Source organism: Calidris pugnax, unplaced genomic scaffold (genome assembly GCF_001431845.1).
Source record: "Calidris pugnax isolate Ruff unplaced genomic scaffold, ASM143184v1 scaffold26, whole genome shotgun sequence".
Lineage (NCBI taxonomy): Eukaryota > Metazoa > Chordata > Aves > Charadriiformes > Scolopacidae > Calidris > Calidris pugnax.
This window is the reverse complement of record NW_015090765.1, coordinates 1,852,327-1,872,052: the sequence shown is the minus strand read 5'-3', so window position 1 is coordinate 1,872,052 and position 19,726 is coordinate 1,852,327. Positions and strand designations below refer to the sequence as shown.

General features: G+C 35.2%; 1 protein-coding gene across 1 annotated transcript in view; it reads right to left on the bottom strand.

Moving 5' to 3' along the window:
• USP47 (ubiquitin specific peptidase 47) overlaps window positions 1–19,726 on the bottom strand; it is a 60,796-nt gene that overhangs the window by 30,325 nt on the left and 10,745 nt on the right. The window contains exons 2-9 of the mRNA XM_014966595.1: window positions 15,445–15,504; window positions 12,298–12,501; window positions 11,188–11,301; window positions 9,820–9,958; window positions 7,305–7,401; window positions 6,623–6,768; window positions 5,519–5,598; window positions 4,550–4,699 (exon numbers count right to left, since the gene is read on the bottom strand). Of these exons, the coding sequence (XP_014822081.1) occupies window positions 4,550–4,699; window positions 5,519–5,598; window positions 6,623–6,768; window positions 7,305–7,401; window positions 9,820–9,958; window positions 11,188–11,301; window positions 12,298–12,501; window positions 15,445–15,504 (990 nt within the window). The remainder of the gene's footprint in view (window positions 1–4,549; window positions 4,700–5,518; window positions 5,599–6,622; window positions 6,769–7,304; window positions 7,402–9,819; window positions 9,959–11,187; window positions 11,302–12,297; window positions 12,502–15,444; window positions 15,505–19,726) is intronic.

Genomic DNA, 19,726 nt, shown 5'->3' with positions numbered 1-19,726 from the left:
CAAGTTATAACCCTGCTTAAAAAGAAAGGGGAAGAAAGAGATTGCTGCATTTTGACCATTCTGTAGAACAGTTTAAGGAATTAATATTCAGAACTGTTTAAACAAAGACAAAAAAATTAATAACCAACATAGAAGACATGAAACCTGGACACCTTCACATAGTGACCACAGAACTATCCGTTATGAATCAAGTGCCAGTTAAGACAACAAATATGTATTTCAAGTGTAAGAGGTGCAACCATACTGCCAGTGTTTAGTAAGACTGTGCACCAAGATATGAGACTTCTCATTCTAAAAGGTAACAAAGAAGACTAAGCAAGTTATAACCCTGCTTAAAAAGAAAGGGGAAGAAAGAGATTGCTGCATTTTGACCATTCTGTAGAACAGTTTAAGGAATTAATATTCAGAACTGTTTAAACAAAGACAAAAAAATTAATAACCAACATAGAAGACATGAAACCTGGACACCTTCACATAGTGACCACAGAACTATCCGTTATGAATCAAGTGCCAGGTAAGACAACAAATATGTATTTCAAGTGTAAGAGAAGTTGCAATTCATGCATCACCATGAATCTGAATGAATGGGAATATATGAATGATGGGACATCAGTGGTTATGTAATGTTTATAGACTCTGTGATGTGCAATTTAACAAGAAAACATACTATAAATTTCCACATATGGAACAAAGCGATGGACTTTCAGACCCCCCAAAACTGAATGAAGTATTATAACATTACTCTTGTGGTTTCACTGCTTACCACACAGTAAGCTGTGCTTCCAAAAACCTGATTAAAAAACTCTTGAGAACTCCATGACACCTTCACATAGTGACCACAGAACTATCTGTTATGAATCAAGTGCCAGTTAAGACAATAAAAATATATTTCAAGTGTAAGAAAAGTTGCAATTCATGCATCACCATGAATCTGAATGAATGGGAATATATGAATGATGGGACATCAGTGGTTATGTAATGTTTATAGACTCTGTGATGTGCAATTTAACAAGAAAACATACTATAAACTTCCACATATGGAACAAAGTGATGGACCTTCAGACCCCCCAAAACTGAATGAAGTATTATAACATTACTCTTGTGGTTTCACTGCTTACCACACAGTAAGCTGTGCTTCCAAAAACCTGATTAAAAAAAAACTCTTGAGAACTCCACTATTTTTGAGCTATGTGAATATCCATGTATTTTTCAATCCTTGTAAAGGGAACATCTCTGTTCTTAAGGTATACTTATTTATGTCTCCTCTGGTTTTCTCCTATCTAATCTTTACAATGAAGTGAATTCTACTGATTAGGATGTTTCTTAATGCAATTCCTATTCTAATAAGAGTTCACCGTTTTCTACTGACAGTTTACTCAGCAAAACCAGTGATAAAGCTTCTACACTGCACAACTATCACACCACACCACCTATTTTAGTGCAACTCAACTTCAAAGGTAACTTTTACTTTAAAGCAATCTTCAAAGAGGTAACGATTATGTGGTCTTTGAGCTAGTAAGCATTTCCACCATTCCCAATGCACACACGCTTCAAAATATACCACAAAAGATCAAGCAATAGATTAGTATGACAAGAGCTATTTAAACTTCTTTATAGTTCACAAAACCAAAAGAACAATATAGGCTGAGAGATTTCTGGAGATCTTCTGATCTTAACTCCCTGCTCAAAGCTGGTCCAACTTAAAGCAAATTGCTTAGGGCCTTGTCCAGCCAAGTTCTGAGGACATCCAGTTTTTAATATTCTGATTATGAGATTCCTAACATTCATCATACTAAAACGCCAGAACCAACAGTTCAAACTAATTTATGTCTGGCTAAAGATATACACTTAGGACATGCTCTTCTTCACAAAAACGCATTATGATCTAGTCAGTAGTCTGCCAGGTATCTTACTGCAAGCAGTAGAACCTTAATAAAAAGTTACACCAAAAAAAAAAATTTGGAAACTAATTGCCATTGCAGATTTTCAGAGCTCATCTACTTTTCCAACGTCCGAAGAACATGTTCAACTACAAATACAAGACCTTGTTGTTACCAATCTAGCTTAAAAAAAAAGTGAATGTCCTATCGTCATATTTTAACTGCTGTCAACAGTTTTAGTTTGGCAATGACACCACAAACTAAGTTCACATGAAGTCTAAATTAACTTCTACCCAAAAATACTCTACTTGTATGCATACTTACACCCTTAAAAGAAAAGCTAACATACAAAAGATGGTGAAAACTAAAAACACTTAACGAAACAGAACTCTATTTGCTAAATCTCCAGAATATTTATATTATTACTAGTCTTCTGGTGTTATAAAATATTTTCCACTGTTTTCTAGTAATGTAATTTCAGCATGTGAGCTAGTTCCCCAGGAAATAAAGAAAGTGTAACAGTATCCTTCCCAGTTCTTCAATATTCCCATGTATTTAAGAAGCAATACATACATATTCATAAATAAATGCAACATTTGAGGTATCTACATTCTTTTGGTAGTACACAATGTCGAACAGTGGGATAATACACTTTATGTGGCATTCTACAGATTAACCTTACTTGAAGCTCATACATCCATTCTCTCTTATTAGAAAGTAATGGAAAATCACTTACCTCTAACTAGAGTTCTTTGAAGGTAGTATCCTCCTTAGATCCCCTATCTTGGGTTGTGTCGCCTGCTGCAAGTTCCCTTAGGAGCTGACTAGCAAGGTCTAAAAAGTTTTACATTCCCTTCTATAAGCCCTATTAGCGCATGTGTGAAGTTTTTGATTTCTCATACCCTTTTACCTACACCTACTAAATCACCATCATCTATGGATCAATGGAGGATACTACCTTCAGAGAATTCCATTTAGAAACAGGCGATTTTTCCCTTCTCCAAAAGCAAGTATCCTCCATATCTCCCCACTGCTGAAGACTACAAAACTAAAAATCACATCTGCTATAGATAATACAAATGCAGGGAGGAGAATCACCTGAATATAATCATAATGCGAACTAAAAAAGCTCAAAAATTGAAGCATCAATACAAATTGCAACCACGTAAGTCTGTGTAACAAAAATCTTAAAATTATTTTCCTCAATGGAGAAAACCCAGTAAATGCTGATTTTCAATATCAAATACTACTAAAAGTAATCTGATATTTATGTTCCTAATCGTTCATGCTGTGTTTTTACAAAGAAGTCTTTTTTTAGCATTCCGCTATAGACTTCTCTACTAAAGAAAAGAATTCCAATTTGAGACAGACGTACAATGCATTGTTAAATGCAGAGCACAACCACATGAACTGCACAGCTTTCAGTAATAGATCAGAAAATTTTCATTACTGAATGAAAATTACGACAAAAAATTTTGGTTTAGGGAATATTTCTAGAAATCACTTTTAAAAGCTGAGAAGGGAAGTCATCCACATAAAATATTAATCTGTATCAATGGAATGGCAGCTCAAAATACAGCTTTTATTAGCTGGGTAGTTTTAAATAAATTTAATGCAGTCTTCGAAAGAATTCAAAGGCCTTTAACTTGAATCCTTTTTGAGGGATCGCTGTCCCTCCTCTTTAAATACCAATCTTGAGCAGTAGTAAAGTTTGACAGTATGAAGTCATTTGAACCTACACTGCACCTAATTCTAACAACTTTTTTCTTAACAGAATTACTGTTAAGAATTACAGACTATTGGTGCCAACATACTAAATACAAAAGGAAAAATACTTTATATATAGTAAGTAATCGTGGTAAGCCAATTACACAACGAGTCTTCATTTAAAACAACCTTTACTGAAAGACTTGTTTGATTTATTCTTATTCTTTCTCACCACTTCATCTATAGTACAGGTATTTTAAGCCACAACAGTGGAATTCCACAGTTTGTAATCACTTCTTTTCAGAGAGGTGGAAAAAATAAAACAAAAAACACTTCCACAGATTTACTAAGCAATATATATGCTTGCCAACATCAGTAATGCTGGAGCAAAAGGGACCAAGAACACTGATGTATGATAGGATTTTTTATTATAATTAAATCGCTTGTTAAAAGCATATGATATTTGAGAAGTTAACTTTAAAAAGCACAGCAACAACATGGCAATTAAACTAAAAGTTCTAAGCCCACTTTCTGCTCTTTCACTACGATTTTCAACAATGCTATGAAAATTTAGCAGATGTGCCAATAAAGAGAACAAACCAAATAAAACTTAGTGATCTCATGAAAGTATCTTGAGTAAATGCTGAAGGTTTTATCAGGAAGAAAATAATTAATTACTGCAGCCTTAAGGCAATAAAGTTGCATTTCCCCTCCCCTTATACATGCACCAGTAGGACTCATTGAAGGGCAAAAGAAAAAAAAACAAACCAAAACAAAAAAAATAACCCAAAAAGCCAAAAAAAAAATCTTCTAGAACTTGCTAGCTGGTTCACTGCACAAAGACGAACACCCCAAGATGGAGTATCTAGGATGATACTTACCACGTAACAAATTATACCACTGTGGCATTATGTATTCTATGTGTGTATGGATGCACTATTAGTCAGCATAATAGTACACACCACGCTAGCAAACGCCTGGCTGGAGCCGTAGGGCCGGATGACCAGAGGAATATCCAGGTAAGTGTCGATTCTCCAGCCTTCGTAGCCACATTCCAGACACCTTACATAGTCCTTCAGTTTGCCTTGATACAGCTGATTGATAAGATCGGCCTGAAACAGATATTCAACAGAGCTTTAAACAAATGAAACAAAACATATTTCCTTTTTTTAGTTCTACAAGAACATGCCTTTTGAAAAATTCAGTCTGAATTGCATAGCTACACAGTTAGACTACAATTCCCACTGCACAAAACATGTATCAAATGAGTTTCTCAAACCACGTTATATAAGCTTCACAGCATGCTTTTATGGTCACATCTTAAGAGTGACTACAGAACTACCAAAACTGAAGTTTGTGTTTTAAAAACAAGCCTGATCTTGCAGACATTGTCAACAGACTCACTGATGACTGTAGTCCCTTCCCTGTGTCTCCAGGGGCAGGTGCAGAATGAAAAAGGAATTGACAATCTACAAATGTGACAATTGGCCTACAACAAGTTGGCCACTTATCAGAAGCCTGTGTAGCGTGTGTTAGGAATATATTCCTATTTATCTATCTTTCTCCTACGTTAGAAGACTGGCTTGAGCTGCAAGAGCCCACAAAGCAGCCCAATCAGTGCTGACAGCAAGGAAGCTATCACAGGAGTTACACAAACACTTTCTGTGCTTCGAATGAAAAACAAGTATCCAGAGGTCAGGATATTCCCCTTTTAACTGGGGAAGGAAAAGATAAGCAGCACACCTCTCAAAAGCTGCACATTATAGCAGCTTAACTATTGCAGCAAACAAAAAAACTGGCAACTATAATAGATTTTCAATAACCTTGTATTTAAAATTCACTTAACATTTGTCAAAATCTTCCTTAAAAACCCAACAAAACTCACAATACCACACTGCTAAACAAACAGAAGAAAGTTTTTACACAATTACCTGTTCTGTTTGCTTCCACTTCTGCTCCAAAGCATCAAACATGACTCGACACAGCTCCTGTACATCATGTTGCTGCCATGCTGTTAGAAATTAAAGTTAATCTTAATTAAACCAAAAATGTTATTAGCCCCAAAATTCATTACTGGGCCAGTGTTCAATTCTACAGGCCACTGCCTCGCAAGTTAAGTTAGAAATATAAGCAGGCAGCTTGCTCACAGTGTGTGCGTATAAAACAAGAATTGTGTACATAGCAAGAATATGCAAAAAATATAGAAATGCTAATACGCACTGTTATAAAATACACTGGTTCTGAATTATTTCCCACTTTGCACTGTTCCTCTAAAAATAATTTTTTTTTCCCCTTTTTAAGTGTAGGGACACTGAAATGCAACTCCTTATTACCATGTGATTACTCCATGGAAAAATCGGCAGGTTATGTGACAAAATTACAATACAAGTGTCGAAAAGACAAACACAGTGTTTGATTTTATGGAATTATCCATGTTATATTCTACCAAAGTAGAAGAAGTGCAGTTAACATCTGATTCAAAACAGATGCAAGTTTGTCATAAAGAGCTACTTCTTTAAAAACAATTAACAACTGTAATGATAGCTGAATTACAAAAATATAACTTTTTTCTTTCCCACTTTGCACTGTTCCTCTAAAAATAATTTTTTTTTCCCCTTTTTAAGTGTAGGGACACTGAAATGCAACTCCTTATTACCATGTGATTACTCCATGGAAAAATCGGCAGGTTATGTGACAAAATTACAATACAAGTGTCGAAAAGACAAACACAGTGTTTGATTTTATGGAATTATCCATGTTATATTCTACCAAAGTAGAACAAGTGCAGTTAACATCTGATTCAAAACAGATGCAAGTTTGTCATAAAGAGCTACTTCTTTAAAAACAATTAACAACTGTAATGATAGCTGAATTACAAAAATATAACTTTTTTCGACATAATTTCTTTTAAAATCAAACATACACCACAATGTATCCATTTAGGGCTATTCTGTTCTGACTGAAACCAAGTGGATTCAGGCCCCCAAAAGGCAGCTGCTAAAGCACATCCCCCAAGTGTAATAGCTGCACGTTACCCTCACTGCTATCCCATCCAAAACTCCGTGTAACATCTGTTGTTTCAATTGCTCTTTTTTTGCTGGTCTGCAGTAAAACAAACAGTCTTTGAAGCTGGTAGGGGATACTCGTCACAGGATCCTCTTCAGATTCTTCAAATTCCCATCTATTCACAACACAATACATTTGACAATTAAAAACGCTGTGAAAACAACACCCAAAAGGCATTCAAATTAGCATTTATTACATCTCAAGAGGTCTGCCAGATTATAGAGGTTAACTGTGGCTCTGTTTATTGGGAAAAGTCAAATTAAATTGCTTTCCATTTCTGCAGCAAATGACAACACTATTCTTTAAGCATACAAACCTAACATGAATGGAATAGTTTTGAAGCTATTTCACAGCACAAATGCAGACATGAAGTACACTTAGTATCAAGCTTAATTTCAAGTTTGATGTTTTCAAGATGAGGTAAATTCCTTAAACAGCTTGTTCATGCCACACCCAATAATGTATCTCAGTATTTTACTAAAAATCTGAGGCTTTTAAGCAGATATAATTTATAATAGCCTATCCAGCTTGACTTGAAGTATGGTTTTTAGTATCCCAAAAAGGAAATTTTGACAGGAGGAATTCAAAAGGCTCTCCTATCAACACATACCAGGACAAATTTAAGAACAGGTTTTGCTTGAATATACTCACTTATATAACGCATTTCTAAATTCAGGAGTCATGAAAAGTGTTTGTAGAAGGCTGTTCAAGTAACAAGTCATTGCCTGATTTACTAGCCCCACATAACCTAAAAACACAAGCAGAATGAGATGGAAATAAGGCAAATAGACGGGAAATCACTTTAAGAGTTAAAACATTTGACAAGAAAACAATTTTGTGATAATGTCTATTTAAAAATTGCATCCAGCTGTTGTCATTTATTGCTATCTGCACTACAAAAATTGAGGGAATATTACAATTGCTCACTTCTGAGAGCAACTGAGAGTAAGAGTTTACACAACAGAAATAATTTCCTTGAATGACACAAAGCTGTTTTAGTGATGATTAATTATGTTTCACAATAATAACCAATATTTAATGTTGAACACTGCACCAATGGGGACACAGGTAACTGAAAATATTTTAACAGTTGATTTCAATATTTTACAACAGAATCTAGAATTTGTTAAGAAAAAATTATGTACTAGCTTACTTACTGCCTGATGTCAACTAAAAATATCCTTGTTATAACGTAAGTACAATTAGCATCTACATTGGTTTGCACAGGTAACTGAAAATATTTTAACAGTTGATTTCAATATTTTACAACAGAATCTAGAATTTGTTAAGAAAAAATTATGTACTAGCTTACTTACTGCCTGATGTCAACTAAAAATATCCTTGTTATAACGTAAGTACAATTAGCATCTACATTGGTTTGCACTATCATCCCAGAACTATAAATAAATGAAAAAAATCTTTAAATTGCCCACACACATCAATCTTCTAAAACATTCTCTTCATCCCAGAACTATAAATAAATGAAAAAAAAAAAATCTTTAAACTGCCCACACGCATGTATCTTCTAAAACATTCTCCCAGAATAAACAATTAAAACAGCTACTAAAAATCAGTGTCATTTTTATTAGCTGAGAAGGAAATTATTTACTTTTTTCATCTGTCATTTTCAGATTTTCTCCAAAATATACAGTATTAACAACAGCTGCTAAGTAAGCAGCATATCCTGAAGCATTGTGTAATACAGAAATTAAATATGCCTGAAGTAAATACTATGAAGTTCTTAGTAGGTATTAAAAAAAAAAGTGATCTCAGTTCCATACTAGTAACAAAAAGGCAGCTCTTCCATGCAAATCACAGACATTTTATATGAAGAGACTGAGTTAGAACACACATATTTTATTTATTAGTCTGCTCTACAGAGATCACCTACACACAGTTATAATAAGTGAAAAAAGGCACGTGTCAGAACCTTTTTTTCTCTCTCAAAACAATCTTGAACACACACGAATTGGTGTAATATGAATGTGGCTCAACAAGTTCAGTATCAGAGGAGTTTGTCTCATTACAGAGCTATAACTTGCTGAGACAGTTGCCCCTGCACAGCAAAGGCCCCCAGCCAGCCTCCTGGGGGGAGGGCTGTAACAGAGCATGAAGCATTAATTAAGCTGTGAGTGTACACACAGCTTGAGGTGAGTACCTTCTGGTAACACAATCATGACTATTTGACTAGGAACACAGCAGCAGATCAATACTGAAAAGGAGGAGCCCTGACAGAAAGTTTGAATTGCACTGTCACAAGTAAGAAAAGGATGGGATGTTCCCAAAGTGATACAAGAATACTGTAGAAAACATGATGGAAAATGTAGCAGTGATGTGGGTATTTTAAGATAAATTGCATTTTATTTCAAAACCCTTGAAGTGCTGCTATTTGAATATATGCTAAAATAATTACAAATTAGCATACAAGAATACTGTAGAAAACATGATGGAAAACGTAGCAGTAATGTGGGTATTTTAAAATAAGTTGCATTTTATTTCAGAAACTCTTGAAGTGCTGCTATTTGAAAATATGCTAAAATAATTACAAATTAGCACTGCTTTTAAAGGAGAGAACACTATACCTGTCTCCGATTTGCTCAGGACTGAAGAGTAAGAGTAGCTTTGACTGACATAGTCACTGGTGCAGCCAACAGAGCCTTCTCTTGGCAGAGGACCTATAAATCTGTCTTGCGCACTGTCATCTGTTGTACCCGACTCCTCCTAAAACATAAATACACTGATTTTATGCAAAATTAGACAACAATTTTTTCTTGAAGCGCCTACAAGTTTTACTTCTTTCTCTAATGGCTAAGAAATCAATTTTGTTAGCTTATCACACAAATTTTACAAAATTGTACATATACAGTTGTTCGAGTAACTTTAATTCCACCCATCAAATTCTCAAGCCCTTGAGAAATCATTCTTTGCATTAGGAGGAGCAAATGCATTTAGGATACTGTATAATCAGATACAGTGTCATAGTGCATACAGCAAGCAAGTTTGCAATTTAGCATTTTCTATGTCTTAAGTCTCAATGCACTGAAATACAGGATGAGGGTGGGAAGATAAATTGCATTTTATTTCAAAACCCTTGAAGTGCTGCTATTTGAATATATGCTAAAATAATTACAAATTAGCATTGCTTTTAAAGGAGAGAACACTATACCTGTCTCCGATTTGCTCAGGACTGAAGAGTAAGAGTAGCTTTGACTGACATAGTCACTGGTGCAGCCAACAGAGCCTTCTCTTGGCAGAGGACCTATAAATCTGTCTTGCGCACTGTCATCTGTTGTACCCGACTCCTCCTAAAACATAAATACACTGATTTTATGCAAAATTAGACAACAATTTTTTCTTGAAGCGCCTACAAGTTTTACTTCTTTCTCTAATGGCTAAGAAATCTATTTTGTTAGCTTATCACACAAATTTTACAAAATTGTACATATACAGTTGTTCGAGTAACTTTAATTCCACCCATCAAATTCTCAAGCCCTTGAGAAATCATTCTTTGCATTAGGAGGAGCAAATGCATTTAGGATACTGTATAATCAGATACAGTGTCATAGTGCATACAGCAAGCAAGTTTGCAATTTAGCATTTTCTATGTCTTAAGTCTCAATGCACTGAAATACAGAATGAGGGTGGGGTGTTTTTTTTTTATGTCTTAAGTCTCAATGCACTGAAATACAGGATGAGGGTGGGCTTTTTTTTTTCCAGATATAAAAATTACAATTCTATACTCTTTCAGAATCACTCCAAAATTCTGACCTTGTGCACAATTATTTAAATGTGGGGTTTGGGTATTTCTTCCTCTTTTCAGGTAATTAAGACCACAACAAAGGCTAAGTAGGCCAGTATTATGCTGATATGAGAGCTGAGTAATAATGTATCACTAGCCTATACAATCCCTGATTTACATACACAGAAGCTGTGGTTATCTTTCACTGCATCATGTATTTGAGAAATATGAAATTTCAAGTATTTTGTTACAGCAGACAGTTGGTTCTAGCTACAATGACATTGTAGCTAGATATTATCTTCTGATAGATAATATCTATCAGATATTATCTTCTTTAATATATGCGTATATTATTTTTTTTCCTTAAAGGTAAATTTGGAAGTAACTGTAGTTGATACAGGACTGCCATTTCTGAAAATTCTGTCAGAACAGCCGAATATTGCTTTCAAACACCCAAAGGAAAAGGATTAGGTGTATGATTAAACCTGTATTGTTAAAACTTCTCTCTAAATATGTCAAAGATATAATTAATTATATAACCTTAGAAAATTACTCACAGTAAAGCATTACATAAATATTTGACAAGCCTGAATAAAAAGTGACAGTAAATCATTACTAACGGAATTAGTCCTACTCAGGAGAAACCTAGAAGTGCAAAGTAATAGTCAAAGTCTGTTGAGAACTTTCCTGAAGAAGTCATTGTATGAAATACACAGTCTTATTTTATTTCATTTTCTGATTACACAACAGCAATACACAGAACATAACACCTCTCTCGCACAGATTTTTACTTACCGGCATTATATGAGGCTGCTCACCATCTTTGTCTGTCAAATGCAGAAAGTTCTTCTTCCCTGGCTCAAAACCAGCATCAAGAATAGTTTTCTCACTGTTCTGATCTATTGGAGTCTGAAAAAAAAATAAAAAAGGCAAAAAACCAACATTTTTTTTTAACAGATTTATATACAATTACACAGAATCACAGAGTGATATGGGGCTGGAAGTGACCTCCGGAGATTATCTAGTCCAACCTCCCTGCCAAAACAAGTCCACAATTAACAGACTACATTCAAGTACATTGGTTGAAGTAGCTTCTGACACACTAAGATGAAATGAAAACAAATAATCATACAGTCTAAACAAAATATACTAATCATTAAAAAACTTGAGAACAGTTTAAGACAGTGTAAATTAAGTATTAAAGTACAGTTAAGTGCTTAGAAGTTGGTTAATCTATTCAGGAGTCAAGACACTGGTCTACAAGTTTCTTGCAGAATATCAAACCATCTAGGGTCCTATATAGCTTGCATACTTTTTTTTTTTAAAGAGAAAAAAAGTTCAGCAAGGATAAACATGACCTGAAATAAACATCTACTTCTTAAGGAATCTTACAAAGTTTTCTAGATGCATCTATAGAAATCAATTAACTAAAACCTACACTGATTTACAATAAAGCACAGAAGCAATAATAATGATGACGAGGATAATTTTTGTATTATAAATTCAAGTAGATATAAGAAACATGAAAAGCCACTACACAGCATGCTTCTGTTGAGAAAACATTTCTCAAACAAGACCACAGGAAATAGAGGGGTTAATTATGGGTATTATTATTAAAAATTCATACTGATAATGAAAAGTAGCATTACATCTGAATGATCATATTAGTTCTTTTGTTTAATGATTAAATACACGTATCAATTACGAGCACATTTTGAGACTAAAATGTAGATATAATACAAAATAAAATTCAGCCAAATCAAGAGGTGTCAATCTGCTCTGGTGCACCAACTACCCATTTTTACAGGAATTAAATGAGCACTACACCACACAGACAGCACTTTTCTATAACGTGAAGATTTAAATGTTTGCTAGAAGAGGAAATAAAAAGTATTTTTGCCATACCGTATCAGTTACATTATCTCCATTTCCCCACACTAAATCAAAAGTTCCATTCACGTAGCCCACTTTTGAAGCCACATCTTCAAACAGCCTTTTAAGTGGTGTGGAAGCTGGCAGGTTCAGCGTAACACGCTCATTCACCGTCTTGGAATTTGTGGTATCTTGTATTATACACAGCACCCTGGGTTCCTCAGCAGCACTTTCCACCTGAAATGACAGCGGCAACAATTAATGGGTAAAGCTAAGAACATTTCCGAGTTCAGTTGAAAAATCAAAACAAGACTGCCCCAGTAAAACGTGGTATACTTTTACAACCTAGGAATCTTAAAACTGGACTGTATTTTTGAAAGCAGGCATAAGAAAATTAATAACCTTCCAGTTTTGGGACGCCTATGTAAAAAGAAGTTTAATTTTCGTAGAACAAGAAGGAATTTGGATGGGTGGATTACTGTGTATACAGTGCTCAAGTTCTGCACAGAATTTCAGCCAGTAAGCAGATCACAGACTGCTTCAAATCGCCATTTCAAGCTCATATTTTGCCTTGACATGATTATAAATCCTGCAGAGGTATAAGTATACCTTTTGTGATTTTTAGGAACGCAACCCAGGAGATCTGCAAGCTTCCAAGTCATCTTGGAAGCTGACCATTAAACAAAAAAAGTTTCATATTCAAGACACCAACTTTCTTCTACTAAACCCACTGCTGTGTGACTCACAGGAGAAATTCTTCTGCCTGAACAGAGTTAGGAAATTAACATTGCCAAATGCCTACAAGGCAAAGAAAAGAAATTTTAAACAGCAACTTCAATGTATGTGAAATTAGAAAAGTAATAATCTTGAATAAAGGTGGCAATGGATAAACGGTAAAATTTCACAGACCCAGAAAAGCCAAGAAAACGCCATTTTACTAACCCTGCAATCAGTTTTAAGCACAATCAATTAATTCTCTCAATTATCCCAAGTTGCAGAATGATCAGGAATAACTAATGTTTAAACACAAGTCACATAAAAAAGCATCAGGTCAGTAAAGGGATTAATCAGTTCCCAAGGACTCAGCCTTTTCAACTTGTAACACACAGAAAGCATTAGTAATGCACATCACAGCATCCAAATCTCAGTCCATGGCTAAATTGCACATCGCCTAAAAAAAGTAAAGATACATGCAGTGCTGTCATGATTTTCAGTGAATACAAACATTAATAAAGAGCAAGAACTGTGTTCGTGCTAAAACTGTCAGCCGTATCATAAGCTTTTTACAAAGAATAAGAAATTAAAGAAAATTTAAAGAACTTCAGCATCCCTTGTTGTATTTCTATACAACCAGCCTCACAACACACATGACCGCCATCAAAGTGGTACAGTCCCTTATGAGAGCTCTTACATCATAAAATCTTTTAAAAAGGAACAGAAATGTTTTAGCTCCTGCTGCATCCCTTCATTTTACAAAATTTCAAGACCAGTTGACAGTCTTCACACAACTATAAAATGTTAGCTGACTACAGCTGCCATCATCAGAAAAGGGCAAATAATCTCCCCTCCCAATCTGTATTACACTAGTTTGCTTTAGACTGTGATTTTTCTTAAGACTTGAAAGTCCAGTTTCTCTGTGTATATCAAGTGTAACGTGGAAATCTTCATTAACTGCATGCTCAAAAATTTCCATTTCCAGCAAATCTGCAACACTTTATCTTCATTCATTTAGTCTTTACTGGAGAATTTTAGGTTTATGTAGTACTTTCCAAGAAGACAGACAAAACTATTCCTGAAACATTAACAACACACTAAGAAGCAAACACAATTTAGAAGTCAAAGTAATTTTGACATTATATCCTCATTTTCCTCCACAGCTCCCACAGAGACACACAAGGCTGTACTTGAATAGACTGAAATTAAATTTCACTAGTGATTACTTCTCCTGGGTTCTTCCCTTTAAATTTCCCAACAGAGCTTCATTCTTCAATTATTTTTTTTTTTTGCTAAACAACATGCACACAATTTGTCTCTTTCGTTGCCTGGCTACAAAAGAGAAGATGAAGCTTGTGGCCTAGTTCAGAAAAAAAAAATAATCAAGAAAGTAGACTACTGGAGATGAGCAGCAGCCAAAAACCTAACAAACTCATAAGATCACCTACCCTAATGCCTCAGCTTCATCAAGAAAAATGTAACTTAACTCATATTTAACAATTCCCACTGACCCTGCAACTTGACCTGCTACCGTATGCAAGCGTGTCAGGAACAGAAGTTCTCTGCTGGAGACTCAATCTCTTGTTGTCCTACTGCCTTTACATAACTAACACCTTATCTCCCCTCCTCTCTGCAGAAGATACCTATAAATTCAACTCCTCCTGCTCACGCTTCCTCCACTACCTTTGATAGTGGATCAGTTGTGTGACTCACAGTGGAGCTGCTACTGAAAATAATTAGACACAGAGTATCTGGCGGATGGAAATAACATTAAGGGAACAAATTATAGAAGATTACAGAAGATTTGCTGGTTGGGTTGCTGGATGTTCCACATCGGACAAATCCTCTCTTGCTTGTTCACAGATATAATTCTGACAGACTGAAGTGGTTTAACTCAGGGTTAGTGCAGCAAAGGGTATTAAGCCATCATTCACGCTGCCGCTGCTTCAAGTTGTTCACAGTAAATAGATACAGCAAAAATCACCTATTCATGGCAAGTATTCGAATATACCATCTGAACTATCAGAGAACACCACAAACATCTTGTTTGTGGCTACTTAACTATAAAAAATAGTGTAAAAGACAATACTGGCCAGTGACAGGCCTCTCAACTATTTTGACCAGCTGTTATCAAACTGAGTGCACAAAGTAAACACAAAACTTAACTTTAGTCATTGCATAATCTGATATATCATGACAGCTACGAGATTCATATTTTTTTTTAATGAAAAGCTACAAAGGGCCAAAACCACATACCAGCCTAAAAGCATATAAACACATACTCAGTTTGAAGCTTCTACTGTTAAGACCGTACTTAACATGTACATGATCTTTGTATTCAAAAACATGCACAAAAAATTCAACAGCTCATGCTCACATTAGGAAATAAACAAAAGCTACAGACAGCATCATGCTCTAACTATGTATCTTGGTTATCGTTTTACAACGTTGATTTCATCTGTCTACCTGTGAAAATTTCTTCTTCATTTCAGCAAAGATACTTTGTCTGCAACTCCAAAACATATCCTATAATATGTAAAAACAAAATTAACACGTCATAATTCTTTACAATAGTAAATTAACTTATTTTGGCATAAAGTCAGCTTTCTAGTATAAGATTATTATTGAGTTCTAAACCACCATTCACAGAATAATGTTAAAAAGAATAGCCTCCAAATATTTTAACAAGTTCTCTATTAACATGAAGTACATTGTACACTATTTTAACATTTAAATTATCATAGGAGTAGCATTACATAAAATGTTATTTATGTTGTAATGACAGAGTAAGTTTCATAAAGTAAAAAGGAGCGTATAAGAAAATGTAAACAAAAAATCAAGATAAAAATTTATAGTAACAAATTCCTCCATTATATTAAAAAAGCCCTCTAGACGTATGCAAATATTTTACCTCAAATGGCTCAAGTGCAAGATTAGGATACACCCCTGAAATTCAGTTTACTGTTGCATTTACGGGGCTATCCAGTTTCATATGAAACTGTTCATGCATGAATTATTTTCTGTAGGGAAGTTTTTATTAGTACGAACTCATTATGAAGTATTCAGTTGAAGGTAATAAAGAGATGAAGTTACTGACTATTCTTATTCCTAACACTCTTAAGGAAAGCCTGCTTTAGAATCTCTGCTGTACCATCAAAAATGCAACAATAAACATTACCCATACAAAACTGTTTTCTGCCTATGGACAAACATCAAATTAAGTAGTTGCTGAATCTGAAGCACTGCACTCTGTATTTTTCCAGAAAGAAAAAACAGGAAGTGAGAAGGAAGATGCTAATAACATAATTGCTCTTTTCCAAATTTCTTCAACTGCACCCTCAGTCGAGATTATCAAAACATAAAATACTGACGTAATCTTTACTGACGTGCCCTATTTACCCCACCAAATGACTTATAAAAATAGCCCAAATTAGACCATTGCATTTAATTTCTCAGCAGGATGACACAGACGGCGAAATCTCTTTCTTTGTGTACAGAGAACTGAAGTTCCAGTTTTGAAGTTTTAATAATCCAAGATTAGTAACTCTATCTAGCAATTGTTTTCTTTACACAGTTTATAATTTCCGATTTGACAGAGGTTTTAAAAATAAAATTAAAAAAATCACAGAGACAAACCAGAAAACAAACACCACCACAATTTAAATGTTTTGCTGCTTACTAGCTTGACCCGGTCTCAACTGGAAGTTTTGCTAAAGTGACTTAAAGGTCAATAGAGTCCCTTGAAACACAATTTTGCAACTGCTCATTTACAGTATTATGATCATCATCAGCATATTGCCCTATGCCGAAGACTTAAGTCTTCCAATTTTCCTCCTAATTCATGCCTCCAAAGAACCCTTACTTTAGCCTGAATTCCTTCTCTCGAGAGACAGGCCAGTTAAGTCCAGTATACACAGGGGTGAGGGTAATTTTCCAGTGTGCAATTTTAGTTGGTGCATGGAGTGGAGTGTGGAAGGGGAGAGCAAGCTCCAGGCACCACCTGAATGGGACACAAGTATCTACAGTTTGCTTCTTTCATTAGAATTCTCTTATGCTGGGTTTTCAGCTCTTCATTTCTCAGAAAAGGACTGCTGGGAGATTTTCAAGACATATTTCACTCTAAACAAATTCTGAATGGCAAAAGTTGATTTTCAATATTCCACATAACACATCAAACAAATAAAATTCACAAATAATACTATGTACATGATATCCAGGAATTTTCGAAGTAAATCAAATTTAAATTAAATTGTAAATGTTAACCTTTTAAAAATATTGAAACACTGATACTTTCACACTAAGTCACTCCATCTTTTACATTCTTCCATTTCTAGAAAGGAGATGATGTTCCCAAACCCGCAGGTAGAAAATTTCTAACTATGTATTAGACCAGACTTCAAAAAGACTCTTTATAATACAGACATGCCATTAAGACACAGGTTTGATATGGGTGGACATTCTAGAACACCACTCTACATAAGCATTTACCCCACATACCTTTCTAAAAAATCTTTTATCGTTTTTACATGAAAGGTCTGCATCTGTAAGTCACCAAGCATAAAGCACATTGTAGCACCGAAGTAATCCCAGCTGCAATTCTGTATATACTAACAAACAAAGCATTGTTATTAGCGACATTTGCAAGACTGAGACACTAGCTTTGACCATATAGATTTTGCATTTATTGAAAACAGAGGAACAAAAAAATTACAGCGTTACTAGATCTGTCAAAACAATATTCAAATGCAAAACTGTAGTGGTTTTAGCACTGCATTTAGAGGCTGACTGCTATTTTTCAGCTTTGAATCACTGAGTTCACCGAAATTCTACAACAGCATTTTATTAACATTACGAGGACAAACCAATCAATACAAACATATTTTCTTTTTCAAATGACAGCAGATTCTCCCAAGACTAAGTCCTGCTTCAGTTCTTTTACAAAATTATTTCCAGAGATTGAAAGTGAAACCTAAAGGTAAGCTTAAACTTCATGTAGATTCTACTCAAGGTTTCCAAATTCCATTATCTCCAACAGGCAAAAGTATTGACAGCATCAATCAGTAAGTAAACTCTTGACCTAAACTTGTGATTTTAAGTAACAGATGTGTGAAGTTTGACTGTCAAGTAAAGTTAATAGCCTATTGAGACTTAAAATAATCACCAGTAGAGAAGTTCCTACATGTCCACACCCTATAAATAGTTCTCAAAAATCACTGCCATACAGAGGAAAAGAGATCAATAGCAATTGGCAATGACAGACATCATGCTTACATTCACAAAATTACTCGGATGATTAAGCCTGAGCAATTCTCAAACTTCATGTAGCTTCAGCAACTTAAGACTACCATAGAAACGCACACACATGCCTACTGCCTATTACATTACTGCTGGTCAAAGTCTGAGATGGACATGTCAAGTTCGTGTAACTGATTTGGCATGCATTTCCAGCAATTACAAGTGAAATTTGGTAGCTTCAACCACAAAAAAAATGTAGTCTAAAGTATCATTGCATAGAATCATTCAGACATTAAGTGCAGTTCAAGTGAACAGAATTTTGTTTCAACTCTCTTAGTATATTTAAGAAATACAAATTGCTATCAAACCAGCTCCTTGAGAAACCAAAAGCATATTTCAAGAATTCCTTCCCCTGTTCCAAGAGGTCCACCCCATTAAACACCACACTTGATAGATGCTGATAGCATTGCGTTCTGCACAAAACGTAAAGGCCAAAGACCTTTCAGATATACAGCAAGTAAGGGGAGAATAATCCGGGAGCTAGGTTACTATCTCAGCTCTAAAAGCTCTCTCTGCCCTGTGCATTTTGAACTATGGACTTCAGAGTCTCCTTATCACGCACAACTTCCTTCTCCCTCCAACCAGGCTGGTCACACTCCAAGCTTTTCCCAGCCCAACCAAGCTCTTTTTTCAATGGCCAGCTCCTCTGAAATAGCCAGGTGAGCAAGTCACTCCCCTGGGAAGTAAAAAAAGGATGATAATGGTCCTCAGAACAAGCTAAGCATTGAGCAGGTGGTCTCCATCACTTTGGGCACTGCTGTAGTTACTCATCTACTGAAGCGATAAATCAGACTCACATTTGACATCCATCACTTTGGGCACTGCTGTAGTTACTCGTCTACTGAAGCGAGAAATCAGACTCACATTTGGCATTTTTTTTAGGGGAAAGAAGCAACTTCTTTTTGAAAGACAACTTAGGCTAATTCTGTCAGAGCATTGTGAGTTGTTACTCAACACAGCTGCCTCACTGCAGCTTAGTTTGACTTAACTAAGGAACAGTACACTTAGAATTCTGTTACAAATGCCTGAACCAAAACATACTTGATAAAGGAGTATTTTATAGAACACTTGTGGCAAACAATACACTTTTTCTAAACACTGATCCCAGGAGGTCTCAATAACAGAATCATTTTGAGCTATTGTCTTTGATATATCTTGTGTTGGAACATTTCCCAAGGCAAAATAATGCTAAACAATCTTTACACACAATCATATAATTTTGAGTCTGACTGACCAACTGAATCTAATACCGACTTTGTGGTATCAGGTTTGTGAGCACCTGAATAACACACTTTATCCTCAACTTCAAATTCTTCATTATACCTGGAGAGACTTCAGGCAAAATCCAACAACTATGCTTTGAAGCTAGTGAAACTAGAGCTTTTCTGTCCCATTACTAGCAAGAAAAAAAAATACATCACACCAAACCTAAAATACTATCCACCCTGATTCT